The 19,363-nt window shown below is 41.6% G+C and overlaps 1 protein-coding gene across 7 annotated transcripts in view; it reads right to left on the reverse strand.

Annotated features, from left to right (window-relative positions):
* Positions 1-19,363, reverse strand: part of DOCK4 (dedicator of cytokinesis 4) — a 473,807-nt gene that overhangs the window by 13,852 nt on the left and 440,592 nt on the right. For 4 of the 7 annotated variants that reach the window (XM_074035824.1, XM_045387474.2, XM_065541074.1 and 1 more), the window contains 8 exons: positions 16,759-16,845; positions 8,178-8,354; positions 7,256-7,339; positions 3,276-3,395; positions 2,803-2,924; positions 2,355-2,475; positions 351-432; positions 91-200 (listed from right to left, as the gene is read on the reverse strand). In XM_074035824.1, the coding sequence (XP_073891925.1) occupies positions 91-200; positions 351-432; positions 2,355-2,475; positions 2,803-2,924; positions 3,276-3,395; positions 7,256-7,339; positions 8,178-8,354; positions 16,759-16,845 (903 nt within the window). The remainder of the gene's footprint in view (positions 1-90; positions 201-350; positions 433-2,354; positions 2,476-2,802; positions 2,925-3,275; positions 3,396-7,255; positions 7,340-8,177; positions 8,355-16,758; positions 16,846-19,363) is intronic. The other 3 variants (XM_074035823.1, XM_074035825.1, XM_065541073.1) reach the window with 1 other exon arrangement.

The following is a 19,363-nucleotide window of genomic DNA, read 5'->3' on the forward strand; positions in this document are numbered from 1 at the left end:
CTTTCGGCAGCTACCATGTGTTTCTGCAGAGATATGTAAGCAATTCCAGAATCGTCCTTGTTTTCTAGTTCCTCTACCCTACAAGGATACCTGCGAAGGCTCCACGGGTGTTGGATAGATGGCACTGCATGGTCTCTCTCTTGGGGACAGGCAAGAGTTTTCTCGGGAATGTTTGTGTTTGTCAGACAACAAAGGAGAAGCTGGGAAGAGAAGGAGAGAGGAGCATCAGCATGGTAGTGGTGCTGCACCTGTTTGGAGAAGAGAGCCTGAACGCGTGGCAGCTGGCCATAGTTCCCAGGACTAGAATGTTCTCTGGGTACCCTTGGTCTTCCCCACACTCTGGCACTGACCTCTGGCACTCGATGGAGCAGAACTTGTCACATTAGGTGAAGCCGAGTGAGTAGAACTCAAGCTTGAGGTAGATGGACTTGGCTGGAAACACACAGGGAGCTATTATCACACCCTGATTAAAGGCTGCCCACAACACTGACATATTTGAAACAAAATCATCAACTTTTTTTTCAAATCAGCAAAAAGTCCATTTAACAATATAGAAAAATCTTAGTAACTTAGATTGACAAAGAAGTCTGCATGAATTAATAAAAAGTCTGACATTTTGACTCCTGCCAAAGGAATGCCTTCGTGTTAGATTCAGCTACACACTGTGACTTTGTACCAGTTAGCAGCGCATTCCTTGGTTGAGGTGTAAGTAGACAGACTTCCAGCCTAGGGCCCCAAAATAGGTGGGTATAAAATGTGCCTTATAAAAGGCATAAAATGTGCCTTCTCGTTATCTGTAAAAGTAAGTTCGACCGGGCATGGTGGCTCACGCCTGTAATCCCAGCACTTTGGGAGGCCGAGGCGGGCAGATCATGCGGTCAGGAGATCGAGACCATCCTGGCCAACACAGTGAAACCCCATCTCTACTAAAAATACAAAACAAAATTAGCCGGGCATGGTGGCGGGCACCTGTAGTCCCAGCTACTTGGGAGGCTGAGGCAGGAGAATGGCATGAACCCGGGAGGTGGAGCTTGCAGTGAGCCAAGATCGCGCCACTGCACTCCAGCCTGGGCAACGCAGCAAGACTCTGTCTCAAAAAAAAAAAAAAATGTTCAAAGCATGAATTGGGAAATATGTGTTATGCCCCTTTTTCAAAGACAGTGGTGAGGAAAATTTCAGCTTAGTCTTACTGAACTATCATAAATGCCATATTAGTAGTGTTTAAATAAAATGGTTGCAGGAGTTATACTAGCTCTAAAATTCCTAAAAACTGCATTTTTCTTGTGTTTAAAAAAAAAAAAAACTTTGGAAACTTTCTGATATGTACATAAGTAAAGAGAATTTTAAAACAGACCCTCAAATTGTGTATTTTTTTTTTTTCTTTGAGACAGAGTCTCACTTTGTTGCCCAGGCTGGAGTGCAGTGATGTGCTCTTGGCTCACTGCAACCTCCTCCTCCTGGGTTCAAGCAATTCTCCTGCCTCAGTCTCCCGAGTAGCTGGGATTACAGGTGTGTGCCACCATGCCCGGCTAATTTTGTATTTTTAGTAGCGATGGGATTTCACCATGTTGGCCAGGATGGTCTCAAAATCCGGATCTTAAGTGATCTCAAGTTCGCCCACCTCGGCCTCCCAAAGTGTTGGGATTATAGGCATGAGTCACTGCACCTAGACAAATCATGTCGTCTTAAAGAACAAAAAGCCATTTTGGAATGCTAAGAGGGGCTGGGCGCAGTAGCTCACGCCTGTAATCCCAGCACTTTGGGAAGCCAAGGTGGGTGGATCACTCAAGGTCAGGAGTTTGAGACCATCCTGGCCAACATGGTGAAATCCCGTCTCTACTAAAAATACAAAAATTAGCCGGGCGTGGTGGTGCACACCTGTAATCCCAGCTACTCATGAGGCTGAGGCAGGAGAACTGCCTGAGCCCAGGAGGCAGAGGTTGCAGCGAGCCAAGATCGCACCACTGTACTCCAGCCTGGGCGACAGAGTCAGACCCGTAAAAAAAAAAAATAAATAAAAAGGCAAGCTAAGAGGCAGCTAGTGAGTGGCGACACACTTTGAGAGTCCCGGACTGCAGAAGGAACTTGGGGCAGGTCTCAGAGCTGAACCCTGTGCAGCGTGCCTGGGCTTTTCCATCGCTTGCTGATGTCGTCTTAGAGCGATGGGGCAGTTTTAAGAGAAACGTCTTTGTAGACTCTAGAGACCCATAAAGCAAGAAGAGTGTTTAAAGGTTTGTCCTTAAGCCAAGTTCTTGCTTGTTGGCCTGTTCATCAGCGCAGCAGAATGAACAGAAACACTCATGACTGAGACAGAAAAGGAATAAACACAACCAGACAAAAAGCTAATTAAGTACCTGCATGTTAAAGACTTCATCAGAGCTTTCTGATTGCCCTGTAATATTGCTTACTTCAGCAGAAGCTTGTGAGGACAGTGAGGAGGAAGAATATCGGTTGACAGCTGGGTAACTTAATGGGCTGTTTCGGGGGAAAAAAAAGGACATTAACTCAGTCTCCAAATTGTACTTTATCATGTGCTAGAATGCTATGAAACCAAAGGGGGGGGGGGAATATATCCCATTTTGTTTTCTCCTGTTTGCCTCAATATAATCAAATGTTTGAGTTTATTTATTTCTCACGCTGTTGCTGTTTCACCAGTGGCAGATGTCTGCAGCTGCCTCGTGGGTTAGTTATTTCATTAAGAAATAGCATATTTGACAAATTGTGCCATAAAGAATGAGAGAACCACTCCAGAACATCTTGTGGATGAGGCCAAATTGTAAGATAATTTGGAATATGACTTACCTGCGTCTAGGAATTACCCTGGTACCATCTGGGCTCACAGAGGCAGGTGCTGAGTTTCTACACACACGAGGGCTTCCATTAGGAAAATGGACAGGACTGGCTTGCATACAAGCAGAGAACTCCTAAAGATGTAGTGAAGGAAATATCTCATTACAGTAATGATATGGGCAAAATTACTGATGAGATAGGTTAGCATACTAGACACACATCCTAATTGTCATCAAATCTTTACATAGGGAGCTATTAAAGCAAGTTCCAGAATTATTTGGCTTTTCCTCGCTTACATTTGTGTTTTCCCAAAAGGAAAGCCTCGCAAATAGCAGACAAGGCAATTGTATTTGAGGGCTCCCTGGTAAAACAGTGCAGTTCGGTAGAAAAACCAAAAGATGTCACTATTGGATATATCATCATCCCTTTAACAAGCAAACGGCAGTGGTCAGGCTGCCCCGCCATGGACACCTAAGTGTACATACCTGTATCCCTAAGCTCGACTTCATCACGAAGAATTGGTCGACCAGCTTTTTGTGAAGGGGTCTCATATCTTGAGGTACAAACTTCTCATGCACGGCCAAACCAAATTCCAGAATCTGTGCCTTAATTAACAATATAAGGAAAAAACCTCACATCAATGACTACCTCTCACTAAGTGCCTGCTATGGGCCAAACACTTTACTATGCATTTTGCTTACATTACTGCTAATCCTCTGCCTCTGACAAGGTAGGAACAGTTGTCACTTTACAGGTGAAGAAAAACTGAGGATCTGAAAAATCCTTCATGGATAAAAGACAAATGGGGATTAGAACTTGGTTCTGATTTCAGATTAATTTTCCTACTCCCCCAGGCTTCTTTCCCACGTATTTTAGACCTATAATTACAATGCTTCGTAACAGTTACGTGTCTTTTGGACACTTCCTTCTCTTCCCAGGGTGGAGAAGGAATAGGGGTGGGCACTGCTCCCTGTTAAGAGGGCCGGCAATTCTCCCCTAAGGATCTCTTCTTTGCATGGCATCCTCTCCCCCACATTTTCCTTCTCTCTCCCATCGGGTTCCTCTGTGCTCATCCATCCCTCCCACAGACTTTCAGAATCTGCCAGGGAGGATGGAAAAAATGAAAAGGAATTCTATGACAGTTTCTATGCTTCTTGTTTTTGTTTAAAAAGATTATTCCTGGCCAGGCGCGTGGCTCACCCCTGTAATCCCAGCACTTTGGGAGGCCAAGACGGGCTGATCACAAGGTCAGGAGTTCAAGACCAGCCTGGCTGACACAGTGAAACCCTGTCTCTACTAAAAATACAAAAATTAGCCAGGTGTGGTGGCACGTGCCTGTAGTCCCAACTACTCAGGTGGTTGAGGTAGGAGAATTGCTTGAATCCGGGAGGTGGAGGTTGTAGTGAGCCAAGATCACGCCACTGCACTCCAGCCTAGGTGACAGAGCTAGACTCTGTCTCAAAAACAAAAAACAAAACAAAAAACCAAAAAAAAATTATTCATTTTCACTTATAATTCAACAAGACAGCAGGTCCTACTTAAAAAACTTTCCTGCTGTGAGGATCCGAAGAGATGAAGGTAAACATTCAACCTTTCTTTGTTCAACCATCAATAGCGTGTGATTCCTTTGATTTGAGCAGCAGCTGTCTTTTGTATTTAAAAAATGCCCCCCATGCTAACATGGTCAAAAGGACAAATTTCACAGACTGGGAGGAAAATGAATCCTACATCACTACAAGGTTTTGTTGTTATTGTTGCTGTTTTTAATCTTTGCAGCTTGTGAAGATTTTAGGTTGAAAGCTCAGGTCAAACAGGACTGACCCTGGCGGGCTGGGGCATCCAGCACCTTCCCTAAGGGACAGGGCTCTGGATGCTGCCCACTGCCTGCACATTTGCATAACAAATATCAAGGATGCCTCTGAAAGGCACAGTTGGAGTGAAGTGTGTCTGAGGCATAAAGGGAGAGGCCACATCTGTGATGAGGACATGGAAGGAATGTAGGAGGTGAATCTAAACATAGGGGCCCCGTCTTCTCCATTTTAAACACTAGCGTTAGGTGACTTCCCTTTTGTTCACAGATTGTTGCAAGTTGCAAGTGTGCTGGGAAGCAGACTCCAGCATGGAGATCATAATGTTTATAAGGGTGTACCTTGGGATTGACTGATGCCTGTCAGGGGGAGGGACAGAAGCCGGACTTGACAAGAAAAGAAGTTGGGCTGCACAGCAGTCCTGTCAGCTGCTGCCAAACCCAAGGGACCTCTGGAACGTTTTTAAACATTTATTTGTATTTTAATCTTTTTAGAGACAGAGTCTCTCTCTGCTTCCCAGGAAGGAATGCAGTGGTGTGATCATAGCTCGCTGCAACCTCGAACTCCTAGGCTAAGATGATCCTCCCACCTCAGCCTCCCAAGTAGCTGGGCCTACAGACATGCACCACCACACCCAGCTAGTTTGTAGGTTTTTGTAGAGATGGGGTCTTGCTATGTTGCCCAGGCTAGTCTTGAATTCCTGGTGTCAGATGATCCTCCTACCTCAACCTCTGGACCTTTAATGGTCTGTTTGAGTTGTCCTGTGTTGGGCCCAAATGGCCAGGCTTTCTATTGCTTCCTCAGTCTGGGAAGTGCACCACTGAGAAGGTAGCAACCTTGGGCCAAGTGGCTCTCTGCAGCCAAGGCAATCCCTGAAGGGCCTGACAGCTGGAGATGTCTGTCGATAGCCACATTTCCTGCAGCTGAGGCAGCGTAAGGCTGTCCTGGAAGAAGCATTGGGGTGGTGCATGTCCCTGTCCTCTAGAGAGTTTATCTGAACTACTTTGCAGAGGTCCAGAGAAGGATGGTGCCCTCTCCAGTCCACCTCCCCAGAGAGATGATGAGACTTGGCCAAGGTCACATTGACAGTCATATGTGCACTGCTTGTCTTATAATAGAAATCTCACATTTCCTAGGCCATGGCTCTTTCCACGGTTTCAGGAACATAATCAAGCAGGACATAGAAGAAATAAAGGTTCCCTGGTTTTATTTTTCTTGGGAGTCTTCTTGACGCTGAGCTACCATTTAATTCTGGGGAAATAATTCAGTCAGGCTGAATCCAGCAGATACAGTCCTGGGGTGAAGTGAACCATTCATAAGAGGTAAAACACAGATCTTTAAAAATCAATGAAGGTTAAAGTCATTGCATAATTCTAAGTATTGGATGACCTAAACTGCTCACTTCTAGTATCTACAAACACCCAGAGTCACATTGGGAACTTGACTTATTCTTTATTTCCTTACAGATCAGCTTCAAGTAATTCTTCTCTGTCTTCTATGGCCACCTCTTTCCCTGCAGTATTAGGTTTTGTGGACTAAGCCTACAGAGCATAAAAAAATGGATGAAAACCAGACACAACCTCATCATTTTCTAATCCAAAGAGCATGCTTTACTTATTAATTTGGCATTATTGAGTAGAAACAGATGCCTTTGTCACATTTCATCACACATATTCCGCTTTTCACAGGAATCAAATGTTTTTATTTCCTGTTTAACACAGGCTTCCAACCATGTCTCCTACCTCAGAGGTTTTCAAACCATTTTCAGGCTGAGAGCTGTCAATAGGGACACAGTAGGCAACAGATTACTCCTTCCAGTTATTTGTACTTGACGGTTCCAAATAAATAAAATAAACCACGCTTCTCTGGGGTAGAAAATGATGAGTTGTATCTAGTTTTGTCCATATCATGTAATCTATAGGTTTACTTTGCAAAATATGACACTGCTTTAAAGCAAGGTCTATTGATTGCCCACTTCCTTATTATAATGCTTACGTAACAATCTCATTCATTCATGCACTCATATTTGGAGTTGGCATCAAACCTACAGCAAGTCTCTAGGAGGAGAATGTTCAAAGAATGTTTTAAGAGACCACATGAAGCTGTTTGTTTCATAGGTTGAGCATCCCTAATCCAAAAATTGAAAATCAGAAATGCTCCAAAATTTGAAGCCTTCTGAGTGCCAACATGATGCCACAAGTGGAAAATTCCACACCCAGCCTCATGTAATGGGTTATAGTCGAAACTTCATGCACAAAATTATTAAAATATTATATAAAATGACCTTCAGGCTATGTGTGTCAGATGTATATGAAATAATAAATTTTGTTATTTGACTTGGGTCCCTCTCCCAAGATATCCCTTATGTAAATGCAAATATTCCAAAATCTGAAACACTTATGGTCCCAAGTATTTTGGATAAAAGATACTCAACCTGTAACTGGCTGCCATAGTCTACTCATTGTTAAATTAATTTTTGCATCCCAGTGGGAAGAAAAAGTAGAAATTAGCAAGTTGGGATATATTACAGGAATCTGTGACCCTTGCTTGCCCGCTTCAGTTAGACCACTGATGCAGGAAACCATGCAGAGGGGGCTCTAGGTAAGCGAGCACATATCCAGGCAAAATAGAAGGGGATTGGCTTCTGCTTCACTTACCTGCTCAAGCATCAGCTCTCTTAATCGTGCAATTTTCTCCCCATCTTCAGGGTGACTTAAGATATATTCTTTGACAAAGAATGCCTAGTAAGGGAAAGGAGAATCAGTCTACTTCAGTGGAGTTACAAGACAAGTCAAAGACAAGTTGTTTTTAAAGACCTGGCATCTTTATGGAAATGACACCATTATAAACCACATTTTGGGACAGATGGGCTGATTACGAGCGTAGGTGGTTGGTCAGAATGGAAACATAAGAATTGTTAAAGGAAGATCAGTGATTGTACAATAAGTACCCTTGGTAAAATAAAGAACAAACCCAAATCAATAAGCTATATGGCTTGTATCCTAAAACAAACTGCCTTAAGATTCAGTGTGACCCAGATGGTGGCCTTACCTTCCAGGGTACTGTATCTTTCTGTTTAAGAGAGCAGATGAAAGGTCCACTTAAAGCATCATCTAAGCAAGATTGGTCTTGTCTTTTTTTTTTTTTTTTTTTTTTAAATTGGGATAGGATCTTCCTATGTTGCTCAAGCTGGTCTCAAACCAAAGTGCTGGGATTACAGGTGTGAGCCACTGAGCCCAGCCCAGATCAGACTTTTCTATGCCCATGAACTTCTTTGCTTAGAGAAATTATTTTAGGTGGATATTTATTAAACAATCCTAACGTCCTTTCTACTTTTATTCATGCAAGAATGAATACACACACATTTTTATTATCAAAATATAACATGTTGGGAAAATGGAGTTACTGAGCAATTACAAATGACTGTATGTTTTGCTCTGTTTAACAAAGGACTCTGTGTCAATTGCAGCCCTGTGTTTGCGTGCTGATATGGGTACACAGTCTGAAAAAAAGATTCATGAAACCCTGAGAAGGGTTTCACAATTGAAAACTTTCTCTGAAACAATACCTAATCCTTACCTCTTGGTACCTGGAAACACCACCATTAACTGCAGCATCTATAACTCCATTCAGGCACATCGTCAGGGGATTAATATTCTGCATCTGTCTTGTCTGACACTGACTAATCAGAGTCTTCAGTTGCTGATTCTTATTTTCCAGCACTTCAATTGCATTTTCCAGAGGACTCATTTCTACCTGAGAAGCAAATGAACATAAATATATGTTGAATTTGTGACATTCAAGAAGAAAGACAAAGTAGTTTATCCATGTTCTGAATTATCTGCGCTCCCCCTTGGCTTCCATCAATATCTCTACCAGGGGCCATTCTGTAGAATAGACTCAAGTGGGATGTTCATTAGCAAGGTTTGGAAAGGGTAAGGTAATTATATTTATTCATTGAAATGTGGTTTGGATAATCATCAATTCTATATTAGCACTGCAACAACCAATTTAATCCTTAAAATAATATCCAAGCATCTCATGTCTTTTAAAACCAGTTTTTTTTTTCTTTTGAAGGGTTAAATATTCAGAGACCCTGAATATTATCACCCTTCTCAATGCTTATTTGATACAAAGCACCATGGGAGATATAAAGATGCATTTATGGATCCTCTGATGTCAAGGAGCTTTCAGCCTAGTTGGGAAGATGGGACATATGCCATATGAACCTCATATGTATATATAACAGCACCATAAGGTGGCACAGGATGGCACACAGTTGGGAATTATAGAAAACAAGATAATATATACTGCAGGATCTATTTGTTGGAAAGCCAAATAGAATCATAATGACTTAAAAATTCCAGGCTGTATGGAGGACCTAATTGTGAAAATGGTAAAAGTGCTCTTCAAATGTATGTCATTGAGATTGCTATTGCCATTGACATTTTCCTTGAAGAGAAGGTCTGCCAAGCTCTCAGCAATCAAGTAATTCAGGATTACAATAAGCATATTTAAATATTGGTTCATGCAGGCAAGGAAACAAATTAGAATTTTTAAAGGTCACTTAGATCATCTTAAACCAACACTGAAAAATCCTAGAATATTAAGACTGAACATTCATCAAAGACACAAAGAGAAGGGAAGATAAGCAAGAACATAGAAGATTTTGTAACATGTGTAACCATCAAAAAGCACATGTTCAGGGTTTATAAGGACTCTTAAAAACCAATAAGAAAAAGGTAAACAACCAAATAAAAAACGAGCAAATGAATTAAACAGCGACTTACAAAGGAATAAATTCAAATGGCCAGTAAACAAATAATGAAAAGGTGTTGGGCCTCATTTGTGATCAAAGATGTGAAAAATACTACTACAATAACATACTACTAAACACCCACTGAAATAGTAAAAACAAAAATGACAACAGCAGATGAGAGTGAGATTGTGAGCAACGGACTCTCGATTACTGCTACTGGAAGTTTAAGTTGGTACCTTCACTTTGGAAAAACAGGTGAAGATATATATAGGGGTGTGTGTGTGTATATCTATATCTTATGATTCAGAAATTCTAGGCATATAAGGAAAAGTGGAGTAGGAGGTTTTTGTATGTATATACCAGGAAACATACAAAAATGTTCATAATCTCCAAACTCCATAAGTCCATTGACAAGAGAATAAACATATTGTGATATGTTCATGGAATGGAATAGCATACAGCAATGAAACAAACTTCAGTCACATGCAATAACATGGACAAATACTACAAATAACACTGAGTCAAATATGTCTCAATAGAACACAACTAGTATGTTATATAAAGTTCAAAACCAGGTAAAACTAAATTGACTTGTTTAGAGAGGCAAATAGGTGATAAACTAAGCAAGGCAATGGATACCATAAAAGTCAGGATACTGACTACTTTTTATGGTGAAGATGGAGCTATAATTGAGAAGGGGTGCATGGGAGGCCTGCAGGATACGGCTGGCAATGTTCTGTTTCTTTACCTGAATGGTGGAAAATGGGTATTTACTTTCAGATTATTTGTAACAGTAAATCTTTGTTTTATGAACACAAAAGTTAAACCATAAAGGAAGTCTGAGAGCTCTGAGTAACTGAAAGTTAAAAAGTAAGCAAAACATCTTAGAACATAGAATGGTGGTTCCCAGGGGCTAGGGGGAAGGGGAGAAGAGAACTGCTGTTGAGTGAATACAGAGTTTGAGGTTTCCAACATGAAAAACTTCTAGATACCTGTTGCACAACAATGTATATATAGTTAACACTACTGTACTGCACACCTAAAAATGGTTACAATAGATTTTATGTACTTTTGGGTATAAGAAAAAAGCAATCTTCATCTTTGTAAATTCAAATGCTATTAAAAATCAAATTTTCTAGAAAGTAAATAAAACAAGATATAATAAACATAGGCAAAATACAAACGACTTGGAAAATATTTCCAACATGAAGGATAGACAAAATGTTAGTATTTGCCAAATACTGAAGAGACAAAGGATATGATTGGTGCATTCACACAAGAAAATAGAGTACATCAATATATGAAAACATATCTTCACTCAGCATTCAAAAAATGCTGAAACAAAACATCCAACCCCAGTATAATTTTGGTCTATTTGGAAAGATTAAAATATACAACACTTAGTGTTGGAGAAGATACTGGGGAAATAAGTATTCCTAAGACTAGTTATCCCCTCTAGACAGGGTGTAAATGATATATCCCATTGCTGATCCATGAATCAATGGTTACAGTGAGGATACTTTTGATTAATTCACTTCTAGGGAAATCTAAGGGGACGGTCAAAGAAATGTGCAAAGATATGTGATATAGAGTGTTCACCAAGAATTACTTTCCTCCATCCCTCAGATTACAATCTGTAAATACTGTTTACCACCAAAATGAATAAAGAGTCATTGGAGAAATAGCTGCTTTCAGGTCTAGGGCAGGAGACGTTCAAGTGATCCCAGACCACCTGTCTTACCAGGAAGTCCTTCAAGTATCTGGGAGGCAAACATGAAAGTATCTGGCCTGTGATCCATTCATTTTCTTTACTGGGCAATGTCCTTAGGGGACAGAAAAGACAGGTGACTATGTCTTATCTCTTTGTCAATTGAACCTTCAAGTAAACAGACTAAAAATAATTGCTAGGGGGAAGAGATGTTATCTACGGAATGCCCAAGAGGGAAGTCCCCAGTCAAAGGATTTCTTTAAGTAAATAAACCAGAAGCCATGAGGCATGATTACAGAATGTCCCTGAGAAGCTTTACAACTAACTCTCTGGAGTAGAAAATGGAACGTTTCCTAATTGACACTTCATAATTTAAATGTGCTTCTGAATGAGGAACCTTGTGAACCTCACTTAGGGACTCCACCTATAATTCTGAATTATTACTGATGTGGGGAAGAAGGACCTGGCACGCGTGATGTCTCAGAAATCTCACTGCTTTATCTGAGCATCCTGCCTGCCTTTAAATTACTAGCAAAGCTTGATGCTGGGAGGGGTCACTGAGTCCTCTGTGGAATTTGACAGTCAGATCCTGTGTGTTAGCTCAGTAACAAAGACTACTTGGATACTGTGAAAAAAGACTCAGGAGCCATTCTGATGAGGCTTCCAACAGGCAAAGATGGAACATTTTGAAATTTAATAAGAATAACTGCAATGGATTAAAACAAAACAAATATGCTTACATCCATGAGTTACTAATGATACTAAAAACAAAACCAACCAAACAAAAACCCCTCTGGTCGCTTTTGTAGAATACAGCATTATCTTTACTGTACCTCAGGGTAATCAAATATTTTTTTTTTTTTTTTTTTTTTGAGACGGAGTCTCGCTCTGTCGCCCAGGCTGGAGTGCTGTGGCCGGATCTCAGCTCACTGCAAGCTCCGCCTCCCGGGTTCCCACCATTCTCCTGCCTCAGCCTCCCGAGTAGCTGGGACTACAGGCGCCCGCCACCTCGCCCGGCTAGTTTTTTGTATTTTTTAGTAGAGACGGGGTTTCACCGTGTTAGCCAGGATGGTCTCGATCTCCTGACCTCGTGATCTACCCGTCTCGGCCTCCCAAAGTGCTGGGATTACAGGCTTGAGCCACCGCGCCCGGCCTCAATCAAATATTTCGTGAGAGGACATTTATGTTTACAGAAGTATTCCAATGAGTAAATAAACATGAAATGATAAAATATCACCATTTTGTGACCCATAAAAGATTAATAGATCTGGTCAATGATCACCAGTGGCTGCCAGCATCACACACACACACGACAACCAGTAGCACATAACACCAAGTATGAAGTAGTCTTGTGAAAATAAAAGCAAAACATTTCATCAAGTCTCTAGTTCTAACTACCAATTTACAAGGAATACAGGCGACAGAGAAACATGTTAAATGACTTCACTGGGATGCAGTCTGCAGAATCCACACGTAAGGAAACATTTCAGGATAAACAACCTAGTTTCTTCAACAAAAAAAAATAAGGAAAGTGATGCAAGGGGAAACGTATAGCTTGAAAGAGACTTAGAAGACATTTCAATCAACTGCAATGCATGGCCTTTATTTAAATCTGGATTCGAATAACAGAGTAAAAATAAAATTTTTCTTTCTTGTTTTGAGACAGTCTCACTTGTTCTGTTGCCCAGGCTGGAGTGTAGTGGCGTAATCTTGGCTCACTGCAACCTCCACCTTCTGGGTTCAAGCAATTCTCCTGCTTCAGCCTCCTGAGTAGCTGGGATTACCGGTGTGATCCACCATGCCCAGCTAATTTTTGTATTTTTTGTAGTGACAAAGTTTTGCCATGTTGGCCAGGCTGGTCTTGAACTCCTGACCTCAAGTGATCTGCCTGCCCTGGCCTCCCAAAGTGCCAGGATTACAGGCATGAGCCGCCGTGCCCAGCCTAAAAATATATAATTTTTCTTTAAAAAAAGAGACAGGGTTGAGACCGTCACTGAGGCTAGAGTACAGTGGTATGATCATAGTTCACTGTAACCTCAAACTCCTGGGCTCCAGTGATCTTTTGGCCTCAACCTCTGGAGTAGGAGGTTGCTAGGACTGCAGACATATGCCACCATGCTGGCTAATTTTTAAAATTTTTTGTTGAGATGGCGTCTTACTACATTGCCCAGGCTGGTCTAAAATGCAGAATAAAAGATTTGGTAAAGTATGAATGAACACTGTACATTTTATGGTCAAGGAATTACTGTTAATTTTTAATGTGACAATATTTCAGGTTTTTAAAAATAAATATGAATACTAAAATATTTGTAGATGAAGTGATATGACATCTGAGATTTACTTCAAAAACAGTCCAGTTGAGAAGGAGCAGGTAGACATGTAGATGAAACAAAACTGGCCTTTTTGATGGCTGTTGAAGTAATGATGGGTAAGTCAGGTTCATTATATCATTATATATTTTCTCTATTTTTGTATGCTATAACTTAAGTTTTAAAAGGTCACTGGCTGCGAAGTACAAAAGAGACTACAGGGATAAGGGTTGGAAAGCTAATCTTTCAGGAGGCTACTGCAGTAATCAGGCACTAGGTGGCGCTATCGGTGGGGCGCTGAGGACTGGTTAGCTTCTGGGTATACAGTATTTAGAAACAGGCACATTGTTTTCTGATGGGCAGGATGTGGTATGACAATATTATCGTGATCTTTAGTTGGATTTAAAAAAATTATTTATGGATTCTAAACTATAAATGTTTGTCTTGATTAAAAGTTTTTAATGAGCTTAGTTTTTTTTTTTTTTTTTTTTTTTTGAGACAAGAGTTTCGCTCTTGTTGCCCAGGCTGGAGTGCAGTGGTGTGATCTCAGCTCGCTGCAACCTCTGCCTCCCGGGTTCAAGCAATTCTCCTGCCTCAGCCTCCCAAGTAGCTGGGCTACAGGTGCATGCCACCACGCCCAGCTAATTTTTTGTATTTTTACTAGAGACGGGGTTTCACTGTGTTGGTTAGGCTGGTCTTGAACTCCTGACCTCTGGTGATCCACCTGTCTCAGCCTCCCAAAGTGCTGGGATTACAGGTGAGTCATGGCACCTAGCTGAAATGAGCTTATTTTTTAATCAGGACAAAAACACTTTTTTGGGTTTTGAAAATAATAAATAAACTACAGAGGAAACAACAGTTCAAAGGCATTGATATCTTCACAAAAGTTGATAAGCCATTGAGGGGGTCTATGAATTAGAAAATAAAGGTCCCCAATTTCATCTGAAACCTTTGGTGCCATATGTTTCAGAATTAAGAACTTTTCAGATTTTAGAAAGGCAGTATAGGGCCATATATGGTATATTATAAAACCCCCAGCAGGATCTAGGGCAGGTTCCTCTAATCAAATGCATTACATTAATAAGGCCGGGCATGGTGGTTTATGCCTGTAATCCCAGCACTTTGGGAGACAAAGGCCAGAGGACTGTTTGAGCCCAGGAGCTTGAGACTAGCCTGAGCAACATCGTGAGACCTCATCTCTACAACAAATCAGAAAAGTAGCCAGTTGTGGTGGCACATGCTTGTGGTCCCGGCTACTTGGGAGACTGAAGTGGGAGGATCACTTGAGGCCGGGAGGTCAAGGCTGCAGTGAACCATAATTGTACCACTGCACTCTAGCCTGGGTGACAGAGGAAGATCCAGTCTCAAAAACAAAAAAGGAAATACAGTTTTTTTACAGTGAAACACATGAACCTTCACACTAAGTGAAATACAGTTAATAAATGGACTTGCATTAGAAAAGCTTGGGTGTATTATTAGCAAATGAGCTTTGGAGTCAAATGAAAGCATCTCTTGGTTTTCAGACATTGGCATCTGCAGATGAGGAATTTCAATTCAATGTGATATACTTGTATTGAGTACCTACTACCTGTCCCTGTTCTTGAAGACCTTCTACACTAGAAGTTAAACCAGGAAACCAATAGCTTTAATCGATAGTGAGGACATTCTAGGCAGCAAGAACAAGAGAAAAACACAAAAGCTGTTAAGAGTGGGCTGTGTTCAGGGAACAAAACAGTTGAGTTTGATTTGTTCTATTTGACAGAACATAAGATTACATATTCTAATAAAGTAGGCAGCTGATGTTTGAAAGGTTGTGTTTAGTAATGCTCCTTTTATCATTATCAGCATGCTATTTTTTATTAGCATTGTATGTGTGTATGACATTTCCAAGGGCTAGGACCATTGGTGAGACTTCACAGGATTTAATGCTCTGGGTAGTAAGTAGCTAAAGGCTCTCTGAATCATTAATGCAGCATGGATGACTAAAAACACTTCTCTAAGTTGGACCCATGCCATTCAGCAGGAAGCATAATAAGACTTTTTGAGCACTGCGTTTAGCAGTCTCCCCTCTTCCATGGAAGGTACCAGGGCACAATGTGTAAGCAGCCAGTTTTTGGGGACTCTGGACCTGAGACTGGACAAGAATACAACTACACTGATGTAATCTGCTGAATAGAGTTCAATTTTAATTTTCAAATCCTTAGCTTAATTGAACATGATAGGCTGAGAGTAGTTTCAATGCTGAGACATTTCAGGTAAGACAATTCTTGAAAAACAATTTGGTCAGGAGCTGTTCTTTCTACTGGATTGAAGGAATAGCCTTGTGACCTAAATAAGGTATGAATTACATTATATTTGTACAATTGGCACACTTCCTATCAGAGAACTACAGCGATCAAAAGGGTGAGATCCAGGCTCAAAAACGAATGACAAACACATTATTTCTGCAGTGAAACAAATGAACATTTCCACTAAGTGAAATAAAATTAATAAATGGCTATAATGGATGTAGCAAGGAAGGCTGTGAGACTGTGAGGCTGTGGCTGACATCGAGGTGCTGTCAGCTGGAAGAGCAGCACAGACAGCTGGGTGGGGGTCCCACCCTGGATGTGGCTGCCTTCAGCTGCTGCTCTCCCTGCTCTCCACAACTGGGGACTCGAGCTGGGGTCACATTTTACAACCTGAGGGTTCTTGGGAGCTGTGGTTACCAGGTTCTGTAGCGGTACCCACTGTAGATCAGGACTGCTCAGAGAGATTAATATGCTGCCATCCTTTCTACTGGGAACTGTAACAACACAGACCTACTGTGCATCGGGCACTGGGCAGAGACTTGACATTAGCCTCCTTCAGCCTGTAAGAAAAACATAGCTAGAAGAGATTAATATAACTGGCTTTGGAATCAGAAATATCTGCGTTGGAGTCTCTCTTCAACATCTTGCTATGTGATCTCTGGCAAAGGCTTTTGACCTCTTGTCAAACATTGCAAAAACAGGAATAAGAATATATACCTCATAGCTTTGATACGATGATTAACAGAAAGCAGGTAGCATTAGCACTGGTCTGACACAGTAAGCATTGAAGGTCACACAGCTATAGCAATTAGGAGAGCTGGAATTCCAAGACTCCTAACTCAAGGGCCTGAGTAGTTTTTTTTACATGTAGCAAATTGAGTTTTCAAGGAATCCCTCCGTCTGGATGCATTAGGACAATATTAATGTTTACCTTCTCAGCTTGGTAATAGCAGCCAATACTATAAACATTCACTATTTTACTATGAGTGCTTCCAGAGAATCTGGGTCAAAGGAGAAGTAATGAATATATGGCACCAACTCTAAGTGAACAACTGTGATGAGAAAGTGCTTGAGAATAAGCTCTGATCCTTACCACTTCACGTTTTTCCACTTCAAACCAGCGAGAAATGCCAGGCAAACTCTGCACCAAGTATAATGACGTTCTCTCCACCCAGAGACTCTACAAAACAAAAAGCACATTAAGTCCCCCAAGTTGCCCTTCTTTCTAGCTACTTCCATGACTAGTGTTTGTAACCCACTGTTACCAGGTTTTCCTTATTCCCATCAGCCTTTCTTTAGTCTTCATTCAAGCACTCATGAAACTATCACAGTGAGATATTGCTGAAGCTGATTTTAACAATTCCACTGTATATCATCAAGCTTTTTTCCATGTGGAATAAATGAGCTCCTACTTCAAACAGCAAGCTTAAAAATACAAAAATAGGCTATATGTTATTTTCTTTGCTATTTCTCCAAAATTCTAATTCAAACTCTCTTCACTCCTTAACATCTAGCCATTTATATGTAGAGGGGTCAGCCAGTCAATGTATTAGCCAGTTAGTGTAAGATTAGAATAAGAGTCCTAGGGGAAGCAAAGGCTTTAGGAACCACACAGCGTGATCTATGTTAAAGATGAGGACGTGGCCGGGCGCAGTGGCTCATGCCTGTAATCCCAGCACTTTGGGAGGCCGAGGCGGGCAGATCATGGGGTCAGGAGATTGAGACCATCCTGGCTAACATGGTGAAACCTCGTCTCTGCTAAAAATACAAAAAAATTAGCTGGGAGTGGTGGCGGGCACCTGTAGTCCCAGCTACTCGGGAGGCTGAGGCAGGAGAATGGCGTGACCCAGGAGGTAGAGCTTGCAGTGAGCTGAGATCACGCCATCGCACTCCAGCCTGGGTGACAGAGCAAAAAAAAACCAAAAAAATTTTGAAGACACTAAGTCTTAAAGCAGCAATGTGACTTGTTCAAAAGCTATACTACCAATAGAGCCAGCACTAGAGCCTACCCACTAGGACCTCTGACTCCCCCTCTGTTGCTGAATCTACTGTGCCACATTTTCTTGTGCTTGTTTGAACTGCTGTTAATAGAGGCAAATCTGTATTTTAGAGCCAGGGCTGCTTCTGGCCAGGACCAGCAACCCCAGGACATGTGAAACCATGCCGCTTTTGGTACGAGCTGCTGTTGATGACAGGTTTCTTTTTTGTCAACCAGGTTTTAGTATCTATGCCTCATCTTTCTTACTTAAACCAAGTATATTCCCAAGAGGATAATACACTTTACAAAATTCCTGAAATAGTGCCATTTACTCAAACCACCACCACCACAACAAAAAAAATGGAAGAGTTTCTTTGGGCCAGCCAAGCTGTGCTGAGATGAATAGGACAGAGATCCTGTGACAAGAGCTCGCAGTGTTCTGGTGCTGACAGGGAGGTAAGCAGATGAATAAGAGCTCAGAGTGAAGAGAAAGGGATGTTCAAGGCTCTGGGGGCCAACAGAGGGGGATGCAGGCGCACACGCCAGCCTGGGGGAGGAGGACAGCAGTTCTCAGAGGGGGCGATGCGTGAGCTGCATTCTGAGGAGTGAGTAGGAGTTTGCCAGGAGGAGAGTGGGGGTAGCAGTGCTGGCAGGAGAAGCAGCTTGCGAAAGGGCTTGGCGGGAGAGGAAGAAAGAAGCCGAGTGTCGCGGAGGCTGAGAGGGAGGAGGGGTGAGTAGGTTGTGGTGGAGATGAGGCTTCTGGAGGGGCAGTTTGGAGCCAGATTCTGAGGGCTATAAAGCACAGGAATCAGGAGCCAGATTTATTATTATTGCTTTTTAGGGAGATTGCTGCACTACTGATACAGATTTAAAGTGACAACCACAAGGAAATGTAGTATGGTGGAAAAAACAATGAAGGAGTCACAAAATGTGAGTTCTAGGACTGGGGCTACCAGTAACTAGAAGGTGACTTTGAACAAGTCAATTGCCTGATTTCAGTGGATTTCTGACTATGTTTTAACTAAAAGCAACTGCAAGAAGAACTGTATCATCAACTGGCTATATCTTTAATTGATTTTGGAAGGCACAAAGAAAAATGTAAGTTTCCAGAAAAAAACAAGAAAATGATCATGGATCTTTTTAGTACTATCCCATTGTTGTTTTCCAGTGGGCTCCTTGCCTTGGTATTTAGCCCATTAAATCTCCGGGCACAAGGGACTGCTCTTTATTCAATCCTGTCATAACTCTGCAAAACCTTCCCCTTCTGATCTCCTCTGGGTTGCGAATGATTCCTAGAAATACTTCCGGGAGTACTGGGAACAGACACAGGCAGAGCTGACCAAGTGAGTTAACATGAGACAATCATGTTAGGAACATGTTTCCTAGCTTAAGCAGGGAACATCTGTGATGAAAAATGGTAAGCCAATTAACTCACAAAAATAAGCTAATTTTGCATTCTTCGTTTAGGTACGAAATAAACTGGGGGGGGGTTTCACTATATCATTGTTTGCAAAGAAAGGGGCAGACTCTAATTTATCTAGTGAACAATCTTGCCCCTTTTCTGCAGTGGGGCTATGAGAAACCTTGCCCCTTTCTGGCAGAGAGGGTGCTGAAGTAGGAAGGTATGTTGGAACTACTGAGAGCAGAGAACTCAACACAGGCAAAGAATCCAAGATTTGCTTTTACTCGGAGTCCTGAGAAGTTCTGATTACACACTGTT

The sequence above is a fragment of the Macaca fascicularis genome, chromosome 3 (genome assembly GCF_037993035.2).
Source record: "Macaca fascicularis isolate 582-1 chromosome 3, T2T-MFA8v1.1".
NCBI classification, from domain to species: domain Eukaryota; kingdom Metazoa; phylum Chordata; class Mammalia; order Primates; family Cercopithecidae; genus Macaca; species Macaca fascicularis.